Below are 23,869 nucleotides of genomic sequence, written 5' to 3'. Positions count from 1 at the left end.
AACGGTCACTCACTTTGTTCTTCTGGCGTGGCAGTCTCGTTGTGATGTGTTGTGGTGTTTCCATTTCCGTGGCTCTCTTGGTCACTGTTCACAAGTTGTCACAAACACAGCAGTAACTTAGTAACACGATCACAAACAGTTATGTAGAGGGGTGGACAAGATGGCAGTCTAAATACAGCTGGTTTCGATTTGACTATCGACTTGTTGATCTATGTGGTGTCAGATGTTTACATGCCTTCTGTACGTCTTGTTATCGTATTACAGATGTGGTTTCACGAAATACATTACAAATTGAGCACCTGTTACAATATCATTGAACACATTGTGATATAAACTATTTATTTTACATATTTCTAAGCTATTGCTGGGGCTACAGTCAAACGACACTCATGTTATGTATCTTTCATTTTAGGAGTACTGTAGTGAAATTGGAAAAGAAATGTGAATTTTTGAAGTCTGTCATTTCATTCAGGACCTTGTTATTCCCCATGTGGGTATGGGTGAATATTTCCATTTCTTCCAAGATGTTCATTTTCCAGCTCTTTTCTAAATTATGTAGTACTTTGACATAGTTGTCTATTGTAACACTATGTCGTGTTTCATTTATGTGTTTCGCTAATGCTGATTTATTCGGTTTGCCAAGTCTGAAACAGTCAGTGTGTTCTTTAAAGTGGGTTTTAAAATTTCTTCCTGTTTGGCCAATGTAATATTTGATGCAATGACTGCATGTAATTTTATAAATTCCTGCTTTGTTAAGTTTCTCTGTGGGGTGTGAGATGTCATGTATCAGTTTCTTTTTTAAGTTGTTGTTGGTGGCAAAGGTGATCATGATATCTGTTTTTTTGAACAGCTTGGCTATTTTGTCTGATATGACACCTAAATATGGTAACATTATGTACTTGGGTTTTTGGATGTTGTGTGAGGAAGCTGTCACATTGTTGTTATTTTTAGTTGTGCGTTGTGCTAGTGTGTCTATTTCATGTTCGTGATAGCCAGCCTAAGATCCATAAACCTAATATCCCTATCAGACCAATTGTCAATGTTATAAATCATCCAGGCTACAAAGTTACGTGTAAGCTGCATTCAATTTTACAAAAACAATAGAAATTTAAGACCTCATTTTCAGTGAAAATTCAAAAAGCAATTCAAAGTATTGAAGATCTTCATGTCCCATCCAAGGAAAAGCTCATCTCCTTTGACATAGTAAACTTATATAGCAGCATACCCATCAAAGAATCCATAGATATAATCAAAAATAATTTATTAAAAGCTCAGACTATGTCCACAGCTGAAGTAGTCGAATTAATAGAATTGCTAGAGCTTGTTCTTTCACACAGTTATTTCACATTTAATGGCAAAATGTACAAACAATATGTAGGCCTAGCAATGGGAAGTCCTCGAAGTGGATCATTGCAGAAATTTTCATTAACTACATTGAAAATAAACTTCTCAACAACACAGAAATAATAACCCAGAAAATATACGCTACTGCAGATATATTGACACATTCATTGTATACTACAACATCCAGTTTACCATAGAATATGAGAAAGATAACAAAATTAATTTTCTAGACATGGCAGTAAGTAACACAGACAACACCATAAATATCAACACAGACACAGTCATCAATAAATCTTCCACACATCCCAACTCACATAAACAAGACGCATTAAGATCCTTCTTAAACAGAGCACAGAAATTCCCAGTTAATGCTGCCAACTATGAGACAGAAACGAACACTATCGAATACATTGCACATAATAATGGCTATCACAAACATGAAATAGATACATTGCACAATGGACAACTAAAAATAACAACAAACAATGTGAGACATCTTCCTCACACAACATCCAATAACCCAAGTACATAATGTTACCTTATTTAGGTGTCATATCTGACAAAATAGCCAAGCTGTTCAAAAAACAGACATCAGGATCACCTTTGCCACCAACAACTACTTAAAAAAAATTGATACATGACCTCTTACACACAGAGAAACTTAACAAAGCTGGAATTTATAAAATTACATGCAGTCAATGCATCAAATATTACATTGGCCAAACATGAATAAATTTTAAAACCCGCTTTAAAGAACACATTGACTGTTTCAGACTTGGCAAACCGAATAAATGAGCTATAGTGAAACACATAAATGAAACAGGACACAGTGTTACAATAGACAACGATGTCAAAGTACTACATAATTTAGAAAAGAGCTGGAAAGTGGACATCTTTGAAGAAATACCCACATTGGGAATAAAGAGATCCTGAATGAAATGACATATCAAAAATTCACATTTCTTTTCCAGTTTCACTACAGTACTCCTAGAATAAAAGATACATAACATGGGTGTTGTTTGACTGTAGCCCCAGAAATAGCTTAGAAATATGTAAAATAAATAGTTAATATCACAATGTGTTCAATAATATTGTAACAGGTGCTCAGTTTGTAATGTATTTTGTGAACACACATCTGTAATATGATAACAAGATGTGCAGGAGACATGTTGCTCCCTCCTACGTATATCTTGTGAAGAGACCATGAGGATAAAATCAGAGAGATTAGAGCCCACACAGAGGCATACCGACAATCCTTCTTTTCCACGAACAATACGAGACTGGAATAGAAGGGAGAACTGATAGAGGTACTCAAGGTACCCTCCGCCACACACCGTCAGGTGGCTTGCGGAGTATGGATGTGGATGTAGATGTAGATGTAAACATCTGACACCACATAGATCGACAGATCGATAGTCAAATCTAAACCAGCTGTATTTTGACTGCCATCTTGTCCACCACACTACAGAACTGTTTGAGATCGCATTTCCAAGTTACTGGTGTGTTAGTGACAATATGTGTACAGTCACCAAAAGAGCCACAGAAATGGAAGCTCTTGTAGGAATGGCAATAGGCTTAACTTCTTGACCAATGCTGTCATTGACTGTCATAAATTGAGGTTGTACCTCATGTTTGCTGATTATTCTATGTATGTGCTCCGTTGGGTGTGCAGCGCACCACAATGCACAAGGGTAAAATTATATTTTGTGTCAACCAGATCGTTTATCTAATGTGATGGGAAAGATCAGTAAGTTGTGTGTGTGTGTGTGTGTGTGTGTGTGTGTGTGTGTGTGTGTGTGTGTGCATGACCAAATAAGGAATTGCTTGATAAAATTAATGTTGAAGTTTTTTGTGCAAGATGCTGAAGGGGCATCTCGTTGAAAGGTTTGCACTGGCAAAACATGCCCCCTCCCCCCATGCCCTCCTCCATGGACCTCTCAGTTTCTTGTGACTGTGTATGTGTTGTGGCGAGCATGGTGCCCCCTGAGCCATAGCAGTATACCTTTCTCTCATGTGCTGCAATCCTGCTTGCCGAATGTTCCTTTTCTCTAACTTCATCTGTTGGACGGCTTCCTTGTTGACAACCAGGGTATGGCGCTTACTTTACTTTTTCCAGACTTACTTTTACCCACACATTTTGGCTAATTTGCATTTGATCCCAACAGTTGGGTTTGACCTCCAGTCTCTCAAAATTTTACAGTAGTACAGGCCATGCAGGGAAGGTTGCTCAATGTGGTGCATGTTCCAGCCACTGGGCAACCCAGTCTTAACCACTCGTGTGAGCAGATCAAGTTAGGTGGCCAAATTCTAACATGATAGCCTGTTATTTGTGGGTTAGCTTGTGGGGAGGGTGTTCTTCAGGTCACAGTCATATCTACCTGCCCACCACCCTCTCCCTTAACATTGCAAGGAGTGCACTGTAGGTGCCAGAGCTGAAAACTCCTGATGAAATTGGAGGAGGAAGAGTTAGTGATGTTAGGTGCAAGGGGACTTAGAGCATCTGTGTTTGTAGCAGAGTGGTGCCCTTGGGGACATCCTCCAGTCAGTGAGGGTGCCACGATCGATAATTTGCAGTGAAGAGAGATCAACTTTTTCATGGTGGTGGCTGCAAGATCCTACAATCTTGCAAGAGAGCATAGACCATTTCAGTGCAGAGAGATAAGATCCCAGGACTCTCCCTTCCTTGGACATGGCATAGGGGAAGCATATTCAAAATAAATGGTGAGAAATATTCTCTTATGCACCCAGCTTATACCCACAGTTGCAGTTGCAATTGCGAGGGAATCCTGAAACACGTCTTTTGTTAGAAGGCAGCTAAGGACAAGATACGCTAATAGTTTGTGAAAAGCGCAATTGCGGTATGCAAATAAATTTTTTATAAAAAATTTGTTACAGTGTTGCAAACCCAGCCAAATTTTCCTTCTTCAACTATTGATGGCCCCTAAAAATTAAATTTTCCATTGAAAAATGTATAGTTAACGTCTGTAATCCAATATTTAACAAAAATTCACATTAGTTAACGTCTGTAATCCAATATTTAACAAAAATTCACATATTAACCATATGACAAAATACTCCATTTTTACATGCCACCATGTGCCAAAAAGTAGTTTCAAGTATTTTGAACTTTTATGATATTTGAGGGACGTTAGGAATAGATTAGATTAGATTTACTTTCATTCCAATTGATCCGTAGTGAGGAGGTCCTCCAGGATGTGGAACATGTCAGTGGATAAATTTACTGTCACTATTGTGGGGCACACAGGCAGAAGTGAGTGCACTACATACAGTCAATTTTCTGTGATTTGAGATATCTCCTGCCAAGTTTCAAGAAAAATTCAAGATTTTTGCCTCTTTTGTATGCTGCAGTGTATGACCTAACTACCATCAAATGTAAGTTTGTTGTTTTTACTGCAAACGTATGCTGTTTTGTATGGTAGGTTATCATATTTTATGGACTATAAGACACCACGGACTACAAGATGCACCTTAATTTCTAAGCATTTTTTTTATTTTTTAAAAATCTTACCATTTTTATTATTAGATTGCAAAGCCAGACTAAAGGAGATTCTTACTTCACACAACCAAACTGACCTTTAAAATTCCTGAAAATTGTTATCTGAACATTCTTCTTTTTCTTCTTCTTCTTCTTCTTCTTCTTCTTCTTCCTCCTCCTCCTTCATTGGCATCATTATCGTCTTCACATATTTAAGATGGTCTTCACTGCCATAGAGAATGTTACATAAGCGGCACTTCTTGAAAGATTTAACAATAATGTCCTCCCTCACCAAGACTGTTTTATCCACTGACACACTTGTTTGATGATAGGTCACTTTAAAACTACCTTCGGCATGAATTTATGTTGGGTTTCATCCATTTGTTGCATTCCTCTCTCTTATTCACTTTAAATGGTTTCTTTATTAAGACATCAAGAGGTTACAGTTATGAAGAAGCAAATCCTCCCGGAACAACAGCATGTTCTTAATTTCCCTGTCTCAGTTTCTCTTTCACAAAGTTTTTCAAATGACTACTAAATTGGTCTTTCCCTCCCACACACTGTTAATCCAAAATTTTATACCAGCTTCGTCCATTCCACCCTTGTAATGTACGTTAACACCACCACCTGGTGGTATTTCAGAAGGTTTCGGTATTGTTTTGCCCTTGAAAACTGTTATTGGACTTAGTACTGTCAGCCCTACATGAAAGGACAACAGTGTAGTGCACTTTTTCTTGTCCACTTGTTTTTATAGTTACAGCTTTAACACCTTTCATGGCAACAGTTCTGTTACCACCACATCAAATGTCGGAGGGGCTTTGTCCCTATTCACTATTTGGCTTACTTCCACACTGGTTTTCTTTCAATGTTGAATAATAAAGCGACGGAAAGTTAGTATCTTCTCTTCATAATGTTGCGACATTTTCTGAGATATTTTGGTTTTGGTTCACATGCTAAGTCCATGACACTAAATAAACCTAGCACCAACCAACTCCACCCTTAGTCTAGACTAAGTTCCACGTAGTGCTAGCTTCCGAGCATGTGTTTGGATTATTTTTGTTTTAATTCCATTACCATTTTGACGGTGTCATTTAATCTGTCTTAATACGTCATCTTCTAGTTTTGTCCATTTTTCACTCAGTCCTTTACTTGCGCATTTAGTGTTCCTCATTTTTTTCATTTGTTATTTACTAGCCTGCCAATCACGAATAGATTTTTTTTTTTTTTTGTTGGTGGAGGGCCAAAATGCCACTCAGCTACTCTGCTTCCATGTTATTCTGAATATGCTATTACTTTCAATTTATAGCCTGCATCATGTGAATACCTTTTAATTTTTTCTGTAGCTACTAACAAAAATATTGTACTGTTATTGATAACAAATAGCTTTCAATTAAAGTTCATTGGACCATGGACTGCAATGATTCATCATAGAGCACACAGTGTTCTGGGTTTGTGATGATGGGGCGGAAGAAAGACAGTCTTAGCACACTTCTGAATACTCCACAACTCATGTTTGTTGCATTGGTGCACTGTTGCTGCCTGTTGAACCCAGTGTTTCCAGACGGAGATAGGTTTCCTGTGGCACTTTTAAGACTGGCGGAAATTTTAAATGAAACACAGGACATTATGTTAATTTCGAGTATAAGACATACCTGAATTTTGGAGGCAATTTTTTTTTAAGAAAAAAGTGCATCATATAGTGTTAAATATGGTATCGAAATACTGCAATAATTAAGATCATGAACGAAAATATATACAGTTCAGTCTTCTGAGAAAGATAGCAGACCAGCCAGGTTATGTGTGGCATGCTACTTGTACTGATTCTGCTGCATGGACTGGCAACCAGTCTCATCTGAGTGCACCTTCATGTGATCAGAACTGCACTGTTCCACTTGGGGATTCAGGATTCTTTCTTTGTATTCTCACTCTAAGGCTTTTAGAACTTGAAATGTATTTTTGCTCATTTGATGAGTTTAAATAACTGAAGGTTGACGATTTCTTGTAAGCCGTCACCTCAACACATACCCCATCATTGTTTTGTGTATGCAAAACAATTGAGTTTTCAAAGTTTTAGGTTCAGATTTCTAGCAAAGTTCTTTTAAAACTTTATAGTATCCTGGTTGTGTATTACAGTGCTTAAAAAGTCTCTTTTTTGTGAAAGAATGTTTAAAATAAATCTGAGTGTATCAAGTAATAAAAGTGAGTTTGGCAGTGTGATCTGGAATTAAAATCTTCCTGATGACAGTGTTTTTGATGACAGATCTTTAGCATCGGCTCTGAGCAAGGTGATAGTGATATGTGTGTCGCGTGTTGGACAATTGGATCACACTTAGCTTTAGTTATTGTCTGTAGATATGGTCTGCAACATTTCTAAAATACATTTATCACCTGTTTGTTTTTAATTCATCCTGGTTTCAGAAATTCCATTGAAACAACTGTATTATGCTTCCATGAGATGTGCCTGATAATAAAATGAACAAAACTGCACCATAGCAACAGAGCTAATTTTTCATTCAGAATTCCAAGGGGCACAAGAGTTTCTGTTCTTGTAGCTACTTTTGGGCTCTAAAGTGTAAATATTTCTAAATTTGACCTCCTATTTGCTTTGATTTGCTATTTCAGGAATTTTCTGGGTCAGTTGTGAGGCTGGAACATACGTCCGTACATTGTGTGTTCACCTAGGGCTGATGTTGGGGGTGGGTGGCCAAATGTTGGAACTGAGGAGAAACAGATCAGGTAAGAAATAGAATTTTAACTGACCTGTCACTTCTTTTATCCCTTGACATCAGATACTTATTTTTGAAAGTAACATTTACCAGTTTGCTTACAAAGGAGGGAACTTTATATTTAATTATATTGTAAATTTATTATAGGGATTCAGAGTGAGAAGAAGGGAATGGTTACTCTTCATGATGTCATGGATGCACAGTGGTTGTATGAGAACCATAAAGATGAATCATATTTACGTAGAGTTGTTCGACCACTAGAAGAACTCCTGACGTCACATAAGAGGATAATTATGAAGGACAGTGCAGTAAGTGGCCTATGTTTTTTGTTTGTAGTTTGCAATAAATTTGATATGTTGGCAAGCAGGTCTAGGTACATTTTGATGAGGTCATAAATTAATGAAAAATATAAAGCCCTCGCAAACCAATGTAGTTGCATGTTGTTTGTTGTATTTGTGATCCATTCAGAAGCATCATTCATTCCTTAACTCTTCCGTTTTGCTCACTGCGCACCTATGAAAAGGATATATACAGACATTATTAACAGACATAGGTGTAATGATATGCACATAAAAAACACAAAACTTAGAATTACTTTGAAATAAATGTTTGTGTGTGTCTTTGCTGCTATGCCACTGGCCATTAAAATTGCTACACCACGAAGATGACTTGCTACAGACGCGAAATTTAACCGACAGGTAGAAGATGCTGTGATATGCAAATGATTAGTTTTTCAGAGCATTCACTCAAGGTTGGCACCGGTGGCGACACCTACAACGTGCTGACATGAGGAAAGTTTCCAACTGATTTCTCATACAAAAACAGCAGTCGACCGGTGTCGCCTGGTGAAATGTTGTTGTGATGCCTCGTATAAGGAGGAGAATGGCGTACCATCATGTTTCCGACTTTGATAAAGGTTGGATTGGATTGCCTATCGTAATTGCGGTTTATCGTATCGCGACATTGCTGCTCGTGTTGGTCGAGTTCCAATGACTGTTAGCAGAATATGGAATCGGTGGATTCAGGAGGGTAACAGGCTGTAACGGATTGTGCAGCCATGTCTCGATCCCTGAGTCAACAGATGGGAACGTTTGCAAAACAACAACCATCTGCACGAACAGTTTGACAACGTGTGCAGCAGCATGGACTATCAGCTCGGAGACCATGGCTGTGGTTACCCTTGACGCTGCATCACAGACCGGAGCGCCTGCGATGGTGTACTCAACAACGAACTGGGTGCACGAATGGCAAAACGTCATTTTTTTTTTTATTTTATTTTATTTTATGAATCCAGGTTCTGTTTACAGCATCATGATGGTCGCATCTGTGTTTGGCATCATCGTGGTTAACGTACATTGGAAGCGTGCATTTGTCATCGCCATACTGGCGTATCACCCGGCGTGATGGTATGGGGCACCATGGGTTACACGTCTCGGTCACCTCTTGTTCGGATTGACGGCACTTTGAACAGTGGACGTTACATTTCAGATGTGTTAGGACCTGTGGCTCTACCCTTCATTCAATCCCTGTGAAACCCGTCATTTTAGCAGGATAATGCACAACTACATGTTGCAAGTTCTGTAAGGGCCTTTCTGGATACAGAAAATGTTTGACTGCTGCCCTGGCCAGCACATTCTCCAGATCTCTCACCAATTGAAAACGTCCGGTCAATGGTGGCCGAGCAACTGGCTCATCACAATATGCCAGTCACTTCTCTTGATGAACTGTGGTATCGTGTTGAAGCTGCATGGGCAGCTGTACCTGTACACGCCATCCAAGCTCTGTTTGACTCAGTGCCCAGACATATCAAGGCCGTTTTTATGGCCAGAGGTGGTTGTTCTGGGTACTGATTTCTCAGGATCTATGCACCCAAATTGCGTGAAAATGTAATCACATGTCAGTTCTAATATAATATATTTGTCCAATGGATACCCGTTTATCATCTGCATTTCTTCTTGGTGTAGAAGTTTTGTCAGTAGTGTATGTTATACATTGTGCGTATATCTGTCAAAGAAACAGGTAGTGTACTACTTAATCTGTTAGAAGTGCACACACTCAGCAGAACCTCTGTAAAAACATGAGAATGCCATAGAAACCAAGCAGGACAGATTAAACTTTACTGTCATTTTTGGAATTCAGAAATAGGAAAAGAAAATGTGCATCTGGATACCTAGCTTTTGCCTTTAACCAAAAAGTAAATAGTATTCTGACAACAACTAAAAATTAATGTAATTTTTATTGGAATGCTGGGTTCCAGATTAAAAATATTGAAAAAGAAAGAAAACACTGGTTGTCCATGCTGTGTGTAACATAAAACTACCTCAGAAGCCTGTTGTAAGCATTTTAATATGTCTGTGAGAAGTGTTCTAAATCTTTTGAAACAATAGTGGACTACATTGGAGACTAATTTTACCCTCTGTGCATTTGGGGGGAAAAGTGTTAATAAGTTGTTTAAAAAATAAGTTTGGAGATCTGCCTACTCAGTGGTTCATTACTTCAGTTTTTTATTTTGCAAATCTGGCTGTTAATAAAAAAAGATTGCAAATGTATCATGTTACTTACAAATTTATAAACAAAACCATTGCATTTATTCCTCGTATATTTACAAATCTGTCCTTCCCTGTGTTGCAGGAGGCTGGTTTTTTAATAGGTAGAGAAGTAAATTTGATACATAGAAAAAATAAAAGTAAATGCGATCCTCAGGGGAATGACACTTGGCTTCTGGACATGTCATATTGTGAAACTTCCTGGCAGATTAAAACTGTGTGCCGGACCGAGACTCGAACTCGGGACCTTTGCCCTTTGTGGGCAAGTGCTCTTCCGACTGAGCTACCCAAGCACGACTCACGCCCTGTCCTCACAGCTTTACTTCTGCCAGTACCTCGTCTCCTACCTTCCAAACTTTACAGAAGCTCTCCTGCGAACCTTGCAGAACTAGCACTCCTGAAAGAAAGGATATTGCGGAGACATGGCTTAGCCACAGCCTGGGGGATGTTTCCAGAATGAGAATTGTGCTCTTGACATGAAGTAAAATTAATTTTAAATGATGACTAACTGAAACCCTCAGCTGCTGACAGGTGTTGTTGATATACCTCGATGTGGACAGCTGAAAATGTGCCCCCCGACCGGGACTCGAACCCGGGATCTCCTGCTTACATGGCAGACGCTCTATCCATCTGAGCCACCAAGGACACAGATGAATTTTGTGAAGCATATGCAGTGCCCTGTAATGTGTATATAATAAATGTATTTTTCACTAACAAATATGTTGCTACATTGTATTTTGTCTTGCTATTCTCTTGTTTTTCATGTTGGAAATAATTTTTGCAATGGAAGTTACATGAGGTTAAAAAAGTTAAAAAAAGCCAATTTGCTTATCCACATCTCTCTCTCCTCTCTCTCTCTCTCTCTCTCTCTCTCTCACACACACACACACACACACACACACACACACACACACACACACACACACACACACACACACAGAGTAAATGAACAAATACTGAACTACACCCAGATACCAGAATAAAAACAAAAGACGAAGGATAAACACACAATGGCAGTTGGTAGCTCTATGCCCTGTAAACACACACATTCAGTACACAATGATAGGTTGTTGAAATGAAGTGGTGAAGTGTTGATATAAAAGTGGTTAAGAACCCACTGAAAAAATAGCCATTTGAAGTGTGTGGACAGAGTGAATACATCTCCAGAATGAAACACTAGATACGTAAAACAAATGTGTATTACAGGCCATTGAAGAGGCTTCATGAATAAAAGAAATGAAACACTTATATTGCAGAGTGAGTGAGTGAGTGAGTGAGAGACGTTGAGTTGCAGACAGGCACAACAGAACACTGTTACACATTTGAGCTTTCAGCCAAAGCCTTCTTCAGAAAGGAACACGCACTCATGCTGAATGCTGAAGAGGCATGAAGTCAAAGGCTTTCACCGGCAACACAACAGCCCAATGTGGTGCATGTTCTACCCACTGGGCAATGCTATCTTAACCACTGGTTGTGTGAATGGATCTAATTAGGTGCTCAGATTGAATATGATAGCCAATTAGTGAGGGTCTAGTGTGCGGAGGGGGTTGTGTCTTCAGGTCACAGACCTATCTACCTGCCCTCTATCCCCTCCCTATACAGTGCAAGCAGTGCACTGTAGATGCTGAGTTCCCCTTGCACTCAGAGGAGTATGCATTAGTCATGTTTGGTGCAAGGGTACTTCAAGCAGCTGTTGCTATGGCAGGGTGGTGCCCATGGTGACATCCTCCAGTCAGTTAGGGTACCATGGTGGATAATTTGCAGTGAAAGTGGCTCTCTCATGCTGATGGCTACAAGATTCAGCCATCATGCCAAGAGTGTAGATCATTTCAGTGCAGAGAGATATTCTTGGTATTCCATTTTAAACTGCCTTCCATTTAGGTTCAAAGAAGGAATACACCTCCATGAACACCACATTAACTTAATCAGATAGAACCAACAGTTCATGCTAATTTCAGCATAAGACCAGTTGTACTGAATCTATGCTACGTAGTGCTCTATGATATAACTTGATACATCTCACGCAGTCAACTAGTAGAAACTTGCCTCACTGTACCAGCATCATATAAACACTAAAGTCTTCTGGAAACAAGTGCATCGTGGAGGCAAAATGTTCCACATTTTCCAATTTAGCAATTGTGAGTGCAGTATGTACCAGATCTACCGAACAGAGCTCTCGAGGTGTGCATTTTAGAACACATGTTTACTAAACTTTTTTGCTTCGAATGATCATTCCTGTCATGTCCCTGAATATTGACCATTCCTGCTTGCACCCTGTTCAATTACTTAGGGCTATTTGCAACTAAGGTGCATTTTTAAAAATGTAAGCAATCGTATCCATCTGTCAGTATCAGCACAAATATCCAAGTGAAATCTGAGCTGCAGTGATACAGGTTACTTAATCAATATAAAGTAGTAAAATATGAAGATAGGTCATATAAAATCTAAATATTGTGCATTACTGACCCGGTCATTAACCATTGTTGTTGAGTGCCAACAATTGGCACTAATAGTTACTAGAATCAGTGTTATGTACATGAAAAGTGGGCTATAATCGTTAATGTAATTCATAACAGGCACCTGAAATATAATTTACACAGAATCCAAAATAACTGGTCATTTGCACATAAAGCCGCCACTTAGTTTAATACTTTCAAGCTAAATTAGTAGTTCAAAATTTATATAACAAGATAACACCAAATGTGGCTGAATAGTAATCACAAACTGTCTCCTCATTGTGTGTCTTGGCTGCTAATTTTTAAAATCTTTTATGAAACTCTTATTCCTCAATTCCTTCATTTCATTAAGAGTAATACCTGTGTGTAAATAAATGTGTCTGTGTATTTCTCTTTCCCCATAACACCAAGTAATCTCATTTTATTTGCTTCATGTCGGACAATAAGGTGATTCTTAATGTCTCTTGCAGTCTGTTTTTGTTGTCTTGGGTGAGACCAAAAGATAAGTGATTATTTCACTCAAATAAATATGTTTCCTGAATCTTGTGTTAAATTTGCTTCCAGTCTGTCCCACATACACTTGATCGCAGTTGATGCACTGAAGCCTGACGCCTGATTATAAATAAGGATCCTTTTTACTGTCATATTCCCCTCCCTCAGGGCTCTTGGCTATTTTGTGAGTCCATGTGTGGTGCCCATGGGGCCCAGAGCTTCCTGGTCTGCACTTCCTTCCCCGTGCCCTTCCCTCCTCATCCTTGCTCCTTCCCCACTGCCTCCTCCTTCCCCTCTCTTGGCGTTCTTAATTAAGTAGACCTGACTATCCACCCATTTCTTGTATTCCTTGTGGTTTTGTTCCCCTTGCCTTTTCTGTTTCGTCCTTCCTTTTTGGCATTTTTGGTCCTCCTTTGAGGATTGACGTCTACTTCTAGGAAGAACTTCCTCCCTAGTGTCTATGGCATGGATTCCTCTCCTCCCTTCCTTCCCCGCCACAGCCCCCCTCCAGTCCGCTAGGTCATCAGTGTGTATAGCCAGTTTGTGTGGTGTGGTTGTTGTGTACCTATCTGGCTGAGCCCTCCTGACAACACAGGGATCACAGTACTGATAGCTGAGCTGTTGCCCCTCCAGATACGCATAGCAGAGGTTGCTTGTCATTCTGGACCATTGGAACTCCAGGCAATGGCCGCTATGCCAGACCCTGTGTCTGGTGACGCCAATGGGAAGAGGCCCCTGATCGGAGTGGACGGTATCAGAGCGGATTCTTTGGATATGAAACGTATCAAGCTCCAAAAATCTGGCCGTCTCAGTGGTTGGTAATGGATCATTGAATGAATGCTTACGACCTTATGGCCTTCCCTTCCATGGCTGCTTTCAGGGAAGAGGCCCAGGCTTGCCGGCTTAGGCTAGTGAAACACGTTGCCCGCTACCTGGACTGTACTAAGACGGACGGTGATACATTCATCGCCACAAATCTTTTGTTTTCTGTGGAAACTATCAAGACAAGTTTGGGGACGTGGAGTCTTACAGTATGATGCTGGCGGATTTCCTGTTGATCAAAACTTCTTCTGCCGCCCAATCTGCAGCCCTTCGTGCTTGTGATCATCTTGGCGATGTCCTGGTGTCCATTACACCTCACCAGTCTTTGAATATGGTTCAAGGAGTCATTTTACATAGGGACCTCATCCTTCAAACTATGAGAAACTCTGATTCAATCTGGAGCGATGGGGGTGTTCATTTTGTTTGGCATGTGCTGAAAGGTCGTAAGGGAAATCATGCCGATACTGGGCCATTTTTTCTGGCTTTTGAGGGAGGTACCTTCCCAGAGTAGGTCGAGGTTGTGTGTTATCAGTTTGATGTTATGGCATGCATCCTGCCACCCATGTGGTGTTTTCGGTGCTTACATTTCAGGCACATCTTCCCGATGTACAGCCATGTGAATTGTGACAAGGTGCCTCAGATCACGCGGCTGATTTCATGGTCCCAGCTCCTGGTTTCCTATGCCATCACTGTCCCCTCTTCCCCTTCTCACATGTCCTATTCTGTTCTTTTCTTGGCTTTAGGCTGTCACCAGTCTGCTGCCCGCCCTCTGATCAGTTTACTGACTGGGCTTTCACATTCTCTACTGACCATCCCCTTTTAGTTAATTTCTTGGCCTGGGGTCCGAAAGCCTCCATTGCTCCAATGGTGTTCCATTGTTTGTTCCAAACACTCTTATGGGTGTTTCGGGATGCCGTTGTTTCTTACACTGATGGCTCTAAATCTACCAATCAATGTGGGATATGTATTCTGTTGGCATGGAACACCATCTCTTGCCTGCCACGTGTGTGTGGTTTACTGTGGAGTTGATGGCAATCTATCGAGCCTTGTGCTTCATTGAACAGTTCTCGCTCACTTAAGTAGTGGCCTTCAGGCTATAACTTGGAGTTTTTCCAACCATCCGGAGGTCTCTGCCATCTAAAACTTTCTCGCTGAATTTTATGATGCTGGTTGTTCGGTTGATACTTGCTGATCATCTGGCTGGGGGAGCGACCACCTTCCCCATGTTCTCCATGTCCCCTCTGGGGGGCGGATTTGTAGCTTTACTTCAGATCTGTTTTTTGTTCAGTCGTGGGCCGACTCTTGGGAAGCTACCACTGTCCCCTCCCCGTTTAATGAACTTCATGCACTCAAGGAGGCTTTCACCATGTGGTGTTGTTCCCTGTGCCTCACTCAGCAGAAATCTACCATCCTCCGCTGTCTTCATATATGCCATACTAGGTTGACGTATGATTTTTTACTATTCCCCCCCCCCCCCCCCCCCCTTTCCTTGTTCTGGTCCTTAGTGGACGACCCTTGCATGGTTGCATCTGTCCTCTGGTTTCTTTGTGAATGTGGTTTGTCCTCTCAGGTGTAAGTTGTTGAATTTTCTTCTGGAATTTGAGTCTCTCAGTTAGCGTAAGCATTGCTTATGGAGGCCTCGACCTTGCATCCACAACGGCTGGACCCCCTGCACTGCCCACTCCTTTTCCCTCCATTTTGTCTGCTCTGTTACACAGTTCTGTTTCCTCTTTCCTTATGAATTCTTTCCTTTCTTTCCTGTCGTTGTCCCCATTGTATCGTGATAATGGCGTGGTGTGGGTGTTGGTACGGGTTGATGGGGTCCCTGATGTCCCACAGCAGGTACCGTTTTTGGGTTGCCCCTGCTCTCCCAGTTTCCACCAACCCCATTCCTCTTCTTTCCTCTTTTTACTGCCGTGATGTCAATTTTCCCCCGTGTTTGCCCATTATCCCTTCCCCGTGACTGGACTGTGCTGTTTGTGTCGTTCCTCCCCTGATTTCTGGCATCTTAGATCATTGGACTGATGACCTCACTGTTTGGTCCCCCATCCAACCAACTATCCTTCCATCCAGTTGTTTTCTCCACTCTAAAGCTGATTCTTAATTTAATCTTGTGAAATAAATGGCTGATTTCATCAAATATGCACCCTTTATATAGTAGTACAGTGAAATCATAAGTCCGTGCAAACAAATGGTTTTTATTCATATTCCTGATTTCTCCTATCTATTTTTTTACAGGTGAATGCTGTTTGCTATGGTGCTAAAATAATGCTTCCTGGAGTTCTCCGTTATGAAGATGGCATTGAGCTTAACATGGAAGTTGTTATTGTTACAACAAAGGGAGAAGCTATTGCGCTGGGTGAGAGTTATCACTTCCAATTAGAAAACTTGTTGTTTGTTTTTGTAGATTACTCTAATTAAGTGTGGAGTTTTGTTTTTTCAGGCATTGCTCTAATGACTACTGCTACTATTGCAAGTTGTGACCACGGCGTTGTTGCCAAGATAAAACGTGTTATCATGGATCGGGACACATACCCCAGGAAGTGGGGTCTGGGACCTAAGGTATAGATTAGTTCCATTAACTATACCTGCCTGGTGTCCTACAGATGTATTTTGTGGTAGAACGTTCTAGACCTCTCTAATTTTTGTTTATATTTATGACAAGGGACACATACCACTGCTCAAAACAATTAGAGGGACAAGAATTTGATAATATACCATGTATGTAGTCTGTGATTATATATATACTCTCTTTATCTTCCGAAGTGTTTTAGTAATGAGACTAATCCTCCACAATATGTTTGAAAGCCATGTCTTATTGGTGGTATTCAAAAGTATCATGCTGCACCTAAGAGTGAAATGGATGAGCAGTGTCTCTGCCACCTAATGAATGTAAGTAGTGAGTGTGTCTCTGAAGTCTTTGTGTACATTTCATCTGACTGAGACAATGTGTTTGGGCAGTGACATTGCTGCAGGAAGATTGGACTATTTGTGCAGTGTCTGCAGAGCTTAATGTAGCTTTATCTGTTGTCGGGAGGATCAGAAATGATTTCATGGAACTGGTACATACATAAGACAGCCAGGGCAAGTAATAAAATGGAAAATCTCCCAGAGATGACAGTTATGTAGGTAATTGTTACCTCTGCTGGCATATTGCAACTGCCTGGGACCAACAAAAAAGATCGAAGAGCAGCAGCTGGTTGTAGTGTCAGTGGTCAGACAACACACAACAGACTCAGAGAGACTGCTTTAATACCAAGAAGACTTCCTCACATCCCTTGATTAACTGCTCGGCATGTGAGAGATAGACTTTGATTTGCTGAGGAATGTGGGCATTGGAAACGGTGTCATTGGCACAATGTATTGTTTAAAGACGAGTCTCGTGTTCATCTGACACAGTGTGATGGGTGTATCATGTATGTTGTTGTCACAATAAATGTTACAATGAAGGAGTGGTCCAGAAAATGGACAGGTTTGGCTGTGGTTTTGTCGTGGCTGGGTTGGTGTCACTATTGATGGTTGATCTGACCGTCCGATATTCATAGACCGACGTTACACTTAAAGGTACATCAACAAGAGTGTACTGGCTTACAGTACGCACATTATAGTTGTGCTGGGTCCCCAGTTCACCCAACAACAAGACAGTGTGAGAGTGCATTCAGCAGCAGCCAACATGGTAGCGTTACAGGACCTCTCGATTCAAATGTTAGACTGACCCACTCTGACTCCTGACCTCAGTCCTATTGAGCATTTATGTGATAACCTGGACAGACGACTTTGGGCCTGTCCTATGGTGCCTCAGACTCTTGAACAAGTTGCAGAGGTCTTTATTGAGGAGAAAGGAAAAAGTTCACAAGAATGTGTTTGCAGACATGCCAGGAGCATGCCTCAAAGATATGGGGCAGTAATACAGGCACATAAGGGGGTCTGGCAGATATTTAAATTTTTCTTTTTGCACATCATGTGAGTTAAGTGAAGAAGTTTCCACTTTGGATTATGACATTCTGATGAATTTCTGGTCATAGCATCAAGATGTGTGATGAGAAGAGAGCAGGATCTGTACATTTTTGTTAAAGGTTTTATTTTCCAGGTCAAAAAACTGTTTCACTCCAAACATTCTTGAAATGTAATGCAGGTGTTTAAAATGTTTTCCCCCCTAATTTTTTTGAGCAGAATATTTAAAGCCTTTAAAATTTATTCATGAACAAAATAAGTAATTTTGTATGTAAATTAAAAATAAGGGGAAGTAATGGATTATTGTTGCGTAAAAAGTCTGGATTTATCATAAACAATATATATTGTAGTTGCCTAGTGACTTTTTGGCTGCACTCAATTGGTCAGATACCTTCTGTAGAAATTATATACTGTTGTGGGGTGCCTTACAGATGGAGTTTCTATTTTCTGTTCATGGATTAAAAAAAAAAAAGTCTAATAGTGTGCCTACTGGATATTCATACCCAGATTCCAGTTCTGTGATCATGCAGTGACATTTCAAACACAACACAAGGAATCTCAACTGACCAGAATTGTGTGTTAACGTGGCCAGAAAGATGGACCATGGTGTCATCTGTATAGAAGGTGACATCAAGAATATAAATGGTATTCTACTCAGTAAAATGTGACCATTTGCAGTACTGATTTGATTTTTACAATCCGCATCTTTCAATTCATACACTGCTGTGTCTTAATTCAGGAGCAATTTCATTGTTTACCTAACCATCGTGTATGATTTAAAGCCCAATAACATTTTCTTTTGCCAAGTTCAGCAATTATTTTGCTGGACTCTGCTGTGTAGTCAGAAATATCCAACCATTCTGTTTAGTTTAGGTTGTCTTCTGGTTCATTTGGCACCTAACACTGAGCCTGCCCCTCGAAATTTCTCAGAAAGTCGACAAACCGCTTTACAGTGATGTACAGCTCTTTCAGGGAATTATTCATCGTATGCTTCCTGCACAAAATCTTTGTATTTGTCACCTCGTTGAAATACATGTTCAAAAATAAAAAGTGTTCCTTTGTGGAAAGTGCCATAGTTTATGAACAAATTATGTAACTTTCATCAGCAGAATGAAACAGTTTAATATTGTGCAACAGTAGAACAAATTAAAAAACAGTCATGTATATATGAAAAAACATTCTGCCAACTTTGTTTTGAACTTCCGACGTAATCTAAATCTGTAATCCAGTGCACAGTAATTTTCTAAACACAGCATGCAAAACTGTAATACAATACATCATAATTTGATAATCTGCAAAATATTTACTCAAGCTAAAAGCTGTTTGTGTCTGATCCACAAGGAGTACTGATTTATGAGAGAAATAATGAAATGAAATAATAAACATAAAAGAATAGTGTTCACAAGAAGACAGCAGAGTGCAAACTGATCGTCTTACTACAATGCAAGTCTCAGCTTTTTTTCATGGCAGCGATGAGCCAACATAGGCCACCTGCAACAAAATTGAATTTTGATTAAATTCAGTCTGACTGGGATTTAGTGCATCCAGAATTGTTACTTGTATTGACGAATTGATTTTCGGCACTTTTTCTAATGTTGTTGTATTGAAATAGTAAATCAGTGAATAAGTGAATTATTTGACATTTATCACTGGTTCTCTCTGTAGCCTTTGTTTTCCTGATTGTAGGCATCACTGAAGAAGAACATGATTAAGCAAGGTCTTCTGGACAAATATGGAAAGCCCAATGATAAAACTCCTGGTGAATGGCTAAATGAGTATGAAGATTACAGGTGAGGACAAGAGATTGTAAGGTTAAATATTGCTTCATCCCTTTTTTTTCAGATGTCTAGTGAACAGGTTTATGGTAGGTGATTTAAAATATATTAAATATTTTTAATTGAAAAGAAATATGAAGACAATTTAATGTAAAGCTGATGATAAAGCTTAATGAGCAACTACGCTTATTCAGGAACTGTTAAGTTTCAGTTCAGATTAGCAATTCTGATTACGTTGTTTTCCAGGGTTTTCTCAAGACAAATGGAAAACATAAAGGCAGACAGTGACCTACATAATTTTTGTTTCTCGTTTCCTACCAATGATTACAAAATCACTATGAAAGGGATAAATTGTTACTCATCACATGTAGTGTAGGTGGTGTGTTACAGACAGACGCAATGGAAAAACTGCTAAGCTTTCACCTTCCACACAAAGTCCTCCTCCAGAAGCAGAAGGAACCCCCCCCCCCCCCCCCCCCCCCACACACACACACGGCTACCGTCTATTTCTGCTTGGAGCCGACTGTGGGTTGTGTGCCGGTGCCAAGCAGCAGCTGCAGTAATCCAAGGTGGGTGGTGGGGGTAACTTGGAGGCATTGCGTGGGGGAAGATGTGCTGCTGTGGTAGCAAGCAGTAACATGACGGGGACTGGATGCAGAGATATAAGGTTGTGCTGGTGGAGGATGAAAGGCAGAGGGTGTGAGCATGGAGGCAGGAGGGGTGGGGGGTGTTCAAAGCTCACTTTTTATGTTTTTCTTGAATAACTCGAAAATTGTAGCAAAAATGTTTGTCAGTACAAAATTAAACTACAGTACATTTCCTATGAAAAACATCCTTTTCTTTTTTGTCTAGAAATATTAGCTTCTGTGTTGTACGCCATTGAAAAATTGCAGATTATCACTAATAATGACAATACTATGACAAGGATAGATTGCTACTCACTATATAGCTGAGATGCTGAGTCACAGATAGGCACAACAAAAATACTGTCACACAATAAGCTTTCAGCCAACAAGGCATTTGTCAAAAATAGACAAAACACACACGCGCGCGCGCACACACACACACACACACACACACACACACACACACACACAACCAGTCTCTCACTGCCAAGGCCAGACTGCGAGCAGCGGTGCCCAATGGGAGAAATAGTCCTGGTGGTGGTAGAGGTGAGGAGGTGGCTCTGGTGGTGAGGGGGAGGGTGAAGTGCTGTTTGTGGAAACATACTGGGACGAGATGAAGAGAGGGTAGGGCAACTAGATTCAGCTGGGAGGGTAGATGGAAGGCAGGGGAGAGGGGGAGAGGCATTGGAAAAGTAGAGAAGTAAAAAGACTGTGAGTGTGTTGGTGGAATACAGGGCTGTTTAGTGGCAGAATGCGAACAGGGAAGGGGATAGGTGGATGTAGGACAATGACAAATGAAGGTTGAGGCCAGGGAACACACGATATACTGCAGGGAGAGTTCCCACCTTCGCAATTCAGAAAAGTTAGTGTTGGTACAAAGGATCCATATGGCACAGGCTGTGAAACAGTCATTAAAATGGAGACTGTTACCTTGGGCAGAGTACTCTGTGTGTAGTGGTCTGACTGTTTCTTGGCCACAGTTTGTAGGTAGCTATTCATGCGGACAGACAACTATTCATGGGCCAGCTAGAGGAATCCTATCTAACCATCTAGAATCCAAAATATTTCACCTGATTCATATTCATTGATGAAATCTTCATGATCTGGATTGAGGTTGAAGGCACTCTATCCACATTTGTCCAGAACCTCAACACCTTCTCCCCCATTCACTTCACCTGTCCTCTTCGACCTAACAAGCGGCCTTCCTTGATGTTGAGCTCCACCTCAGCGATGGCTACAGCAGTACCTCCATCCATATCAATCCTAGCATCCACCAGCTATACCTCCATTTTGACAGCTGCCACCCATTCCATACCAAGAAGATCCTTCCATACAGGTTAGCCACCCATAGTCGTTGCATCTGTAGAGACTAGCAGTCCCTCTCAATATATACCGAGGATCTTGCCGTACAGAAACAGAAATCCTCCGGCTTATCTCTCCAGTCACCTCCTGCCATCCGGCCACAAAGGATCATTCCCCTTGTGACTCCTCAGTACCACCCAGACTTGCGCAGCAGAATTACATTCTCTGCCAGCATTTTGACTACCTGTCTTATGTCCTGAAATGAGGAATGTCCTACCAACAATCCTTTCCACCCCTCCCACAGTGATATTCCTTTGCCCACTCCTTGTCCATCCCTACACCACACCTGCTCACAAACCCCTTGCCTCATGGCTCATATCCCTGCGATAGATTTAGATGCTAGACCTGTCCCATACATCCTCCCACCAACACCTACTCCAATCCAGTCACAAGCATCACCTGTCCTATCAGTGGCAGAGCTACCTGCGAAACCAGTCATGTGATCTACAAGCTAAGCTGGAACAATTGTGCTGTGTTTCATGTGAGCATGACAACCAACAAACTGTCTGTCCACTTGAATAGCCACCAACAAATTGTGGTCAAGAAACAGCTGGACCACCAATCCAGTCACAAGCATCACCTGTCCTATCAGTGGCAGAGCTACCTGTGAAACCAGTCATGTGATCTACAAGCTAAGCTGGAACAATTGTGCTGTGTTTCATGTGAGCATGACAACCAACAAACTGTCTGTCCACTTGAATAGCCACCAACAAATTGTGGTCAAGAAACAGCTGGACCACCGTGTTGCTGAGACACTGCCCAACACAACCTTCATTTCAGTGACTGCTTTACAGCCTGTGCAGTCTCGATTCTTCCTATCAACTCCAGCTTTTCTGAATTGTGCAGATGGGAATTTTCCCTGCAGTATATACTACATCCCGTAACCCTCCTGGCGTCAACCTTCGTTAGTCATTATCTTACACCCACTATCCTCTTCCCTGTTGCCACTCTGCCACTATACAGCCCTCTATTCCATCAGCGCACTAAGTCCTTTTAATTCCCTCCTTTTCTGCTGGTCCCCACCCCCTCCCCCCTCCCTGTGCCCTGTGCCCTCTGCCCTCTGCCTAACCTCCTGACTGCGCCTAGCTGCCCTACCCTCTCTCCACCCCATCCCTGTATTCTCCCACAAACAGCACTTTACCACCCCCACCCATAACCTGCCAACCCTTCCCCTTCCTGCCCATCCTCATCCTTATCCCAACCACCCAGATTGCTTCTCATTTCATGCGATGTGCTCACAGTCTGGCCTTCGCAGCCAGAGACTGTCGTTTCGTGTGTGTGTGCGCACTGTCCCTTAAAAGAGCTAATGCTGAAATTCTAGTGTGAATACTGTTTTCTGCTATGTGTTTCTGTGCTTCATGCATTGACCCATTATTGGTGAGTGGTTACTTTTCCCTTATTTCACATACTGCTTCATCCAGTGATTTCTGTTATTGTTGAAATAATCTTTTGTATTCCATGTAGTGTTCGGAAAATAAACACCCTCTGGCATGTCTGTGCATTGTGTCACCAGTGATTGACAAAGCACAATAGAAAACTCTGTATATCTCCATGAAACGCCATGTAGTTGCTTCTTGCGATGTAGTGGTATAGATAGAGCATGGTATCACCTGCCCACCTTAAGTTTGCTGACCTATGGAAAAGGGAAGTGCTTGACCACAATCCGGTGACCTACATTCTTCCATGTTTTTACCACTGAGATCTCCACCTTCTTACACCCGCAGAACACTATTTCTCTTTTTATGTGGCTCTATTACATTTAGATATGGTAAACAATTTAATATTTGTTCTTAACCCACTTCATTTAACAGTAAGCATTATTAATTTTATAATGTTAATACATTATTTTTAATAATCTGTGAATTTTCCATGCTCTGCAACACAGAAACTATTACTCCTAGAGAAAAATGAATAGGACCTTTTTCGTAGAAAATTTAATGTAGTTTAATTTTGTACTGAAAAACATTTTCACTAGAAATCGTAGTTTTAGTTATTGAAGAAAAAATTTAGTGATCTTTAAATGCCCCCCCCCCCTCCCCTTGCTCCACCTCCAGGCTGACACCCCACCAGTGGAGGTTTTAGTATTTTGTTTATGATATGTCCTGTTACTGCTGTACAAAGCTGTTCAACTGTCATTGACTGGGCTGCTATGTCAAACTGCAGTTGCGGTGTAAGCAAGGCCTTAGTGTTCTATAGACACCTCAGAAATGTTTCCTGTGCTAAATGATTTTTGTTGCTTTCCTATTCTTCTATAACATCTCACTGTATCC

At 40.8% G+C, this 23,869-nt stretch overlaps 1 protein-coding gene and 1 non-coding gene across 2 annotated transcripts in view; one reads left to right on the top strand and one right to left on the bottom strand.

The window, feature by feature from the left end:
• The window catches only part of LOC126191287 (H/ACA ribonucleoprotein complex subunit 4), a 73,256-nt gene that overhangs the window by 24,006 nt on the left and 25,381 nt on the right, over positions 1-23,869 (top strand). The window contains exons 6-10 of the mRNA XM_049932100.1: positions 7,463-7,576; positions 7,714-7,874; positions 16,121-16,241; positions 16,326-16,444; positions 19,523-19,626. Of these exons, the coding sequence (XP_049788057.1) occupies positions 7,463-7,576; positions 7,714-7,874; positions 16,121-16,241; positions 16,326-16,444; positions 19,523-19,626 (619 nt within the window). The remainder of the gene's footprint in view (positions 1-7,462; positions 7,577-7,713; positions 7,875-16,120; positions 16,242-16,325; positions 16,445-19,522; positions 19,627-23,869) is intronic.
• On the bottom strand, positions 10,684-10,757 carry Trnat-ugu (transfer RNA threonine (anticodon UGU)). Its single transcript has one exon. It is a non-coding gene; the product is annotated as a tRNA-Thr (tRNA).

The sequence above is a fragment of the Schistocerca cancellata genome, chromosome 6 (assembly GCF_023864275.1).
Source record: "Schistocerca cancellata isolate TAMUIC-IGC-003103 chromosome 6, iqSchCanc2.1, whole genome shotgun sequence".
Lineage (NCBI taxonomy): Eukaryota > Metazoa > Arthropoda > Insecta > Orthoptera > Acrididae > Schistocerca > Schistocerca cancellata.
The sequence above is the reverse complement of the archived record's forward strand: the minus strand, read 5'-3'. Positions and strand labels throughout refer to the sequence as shown.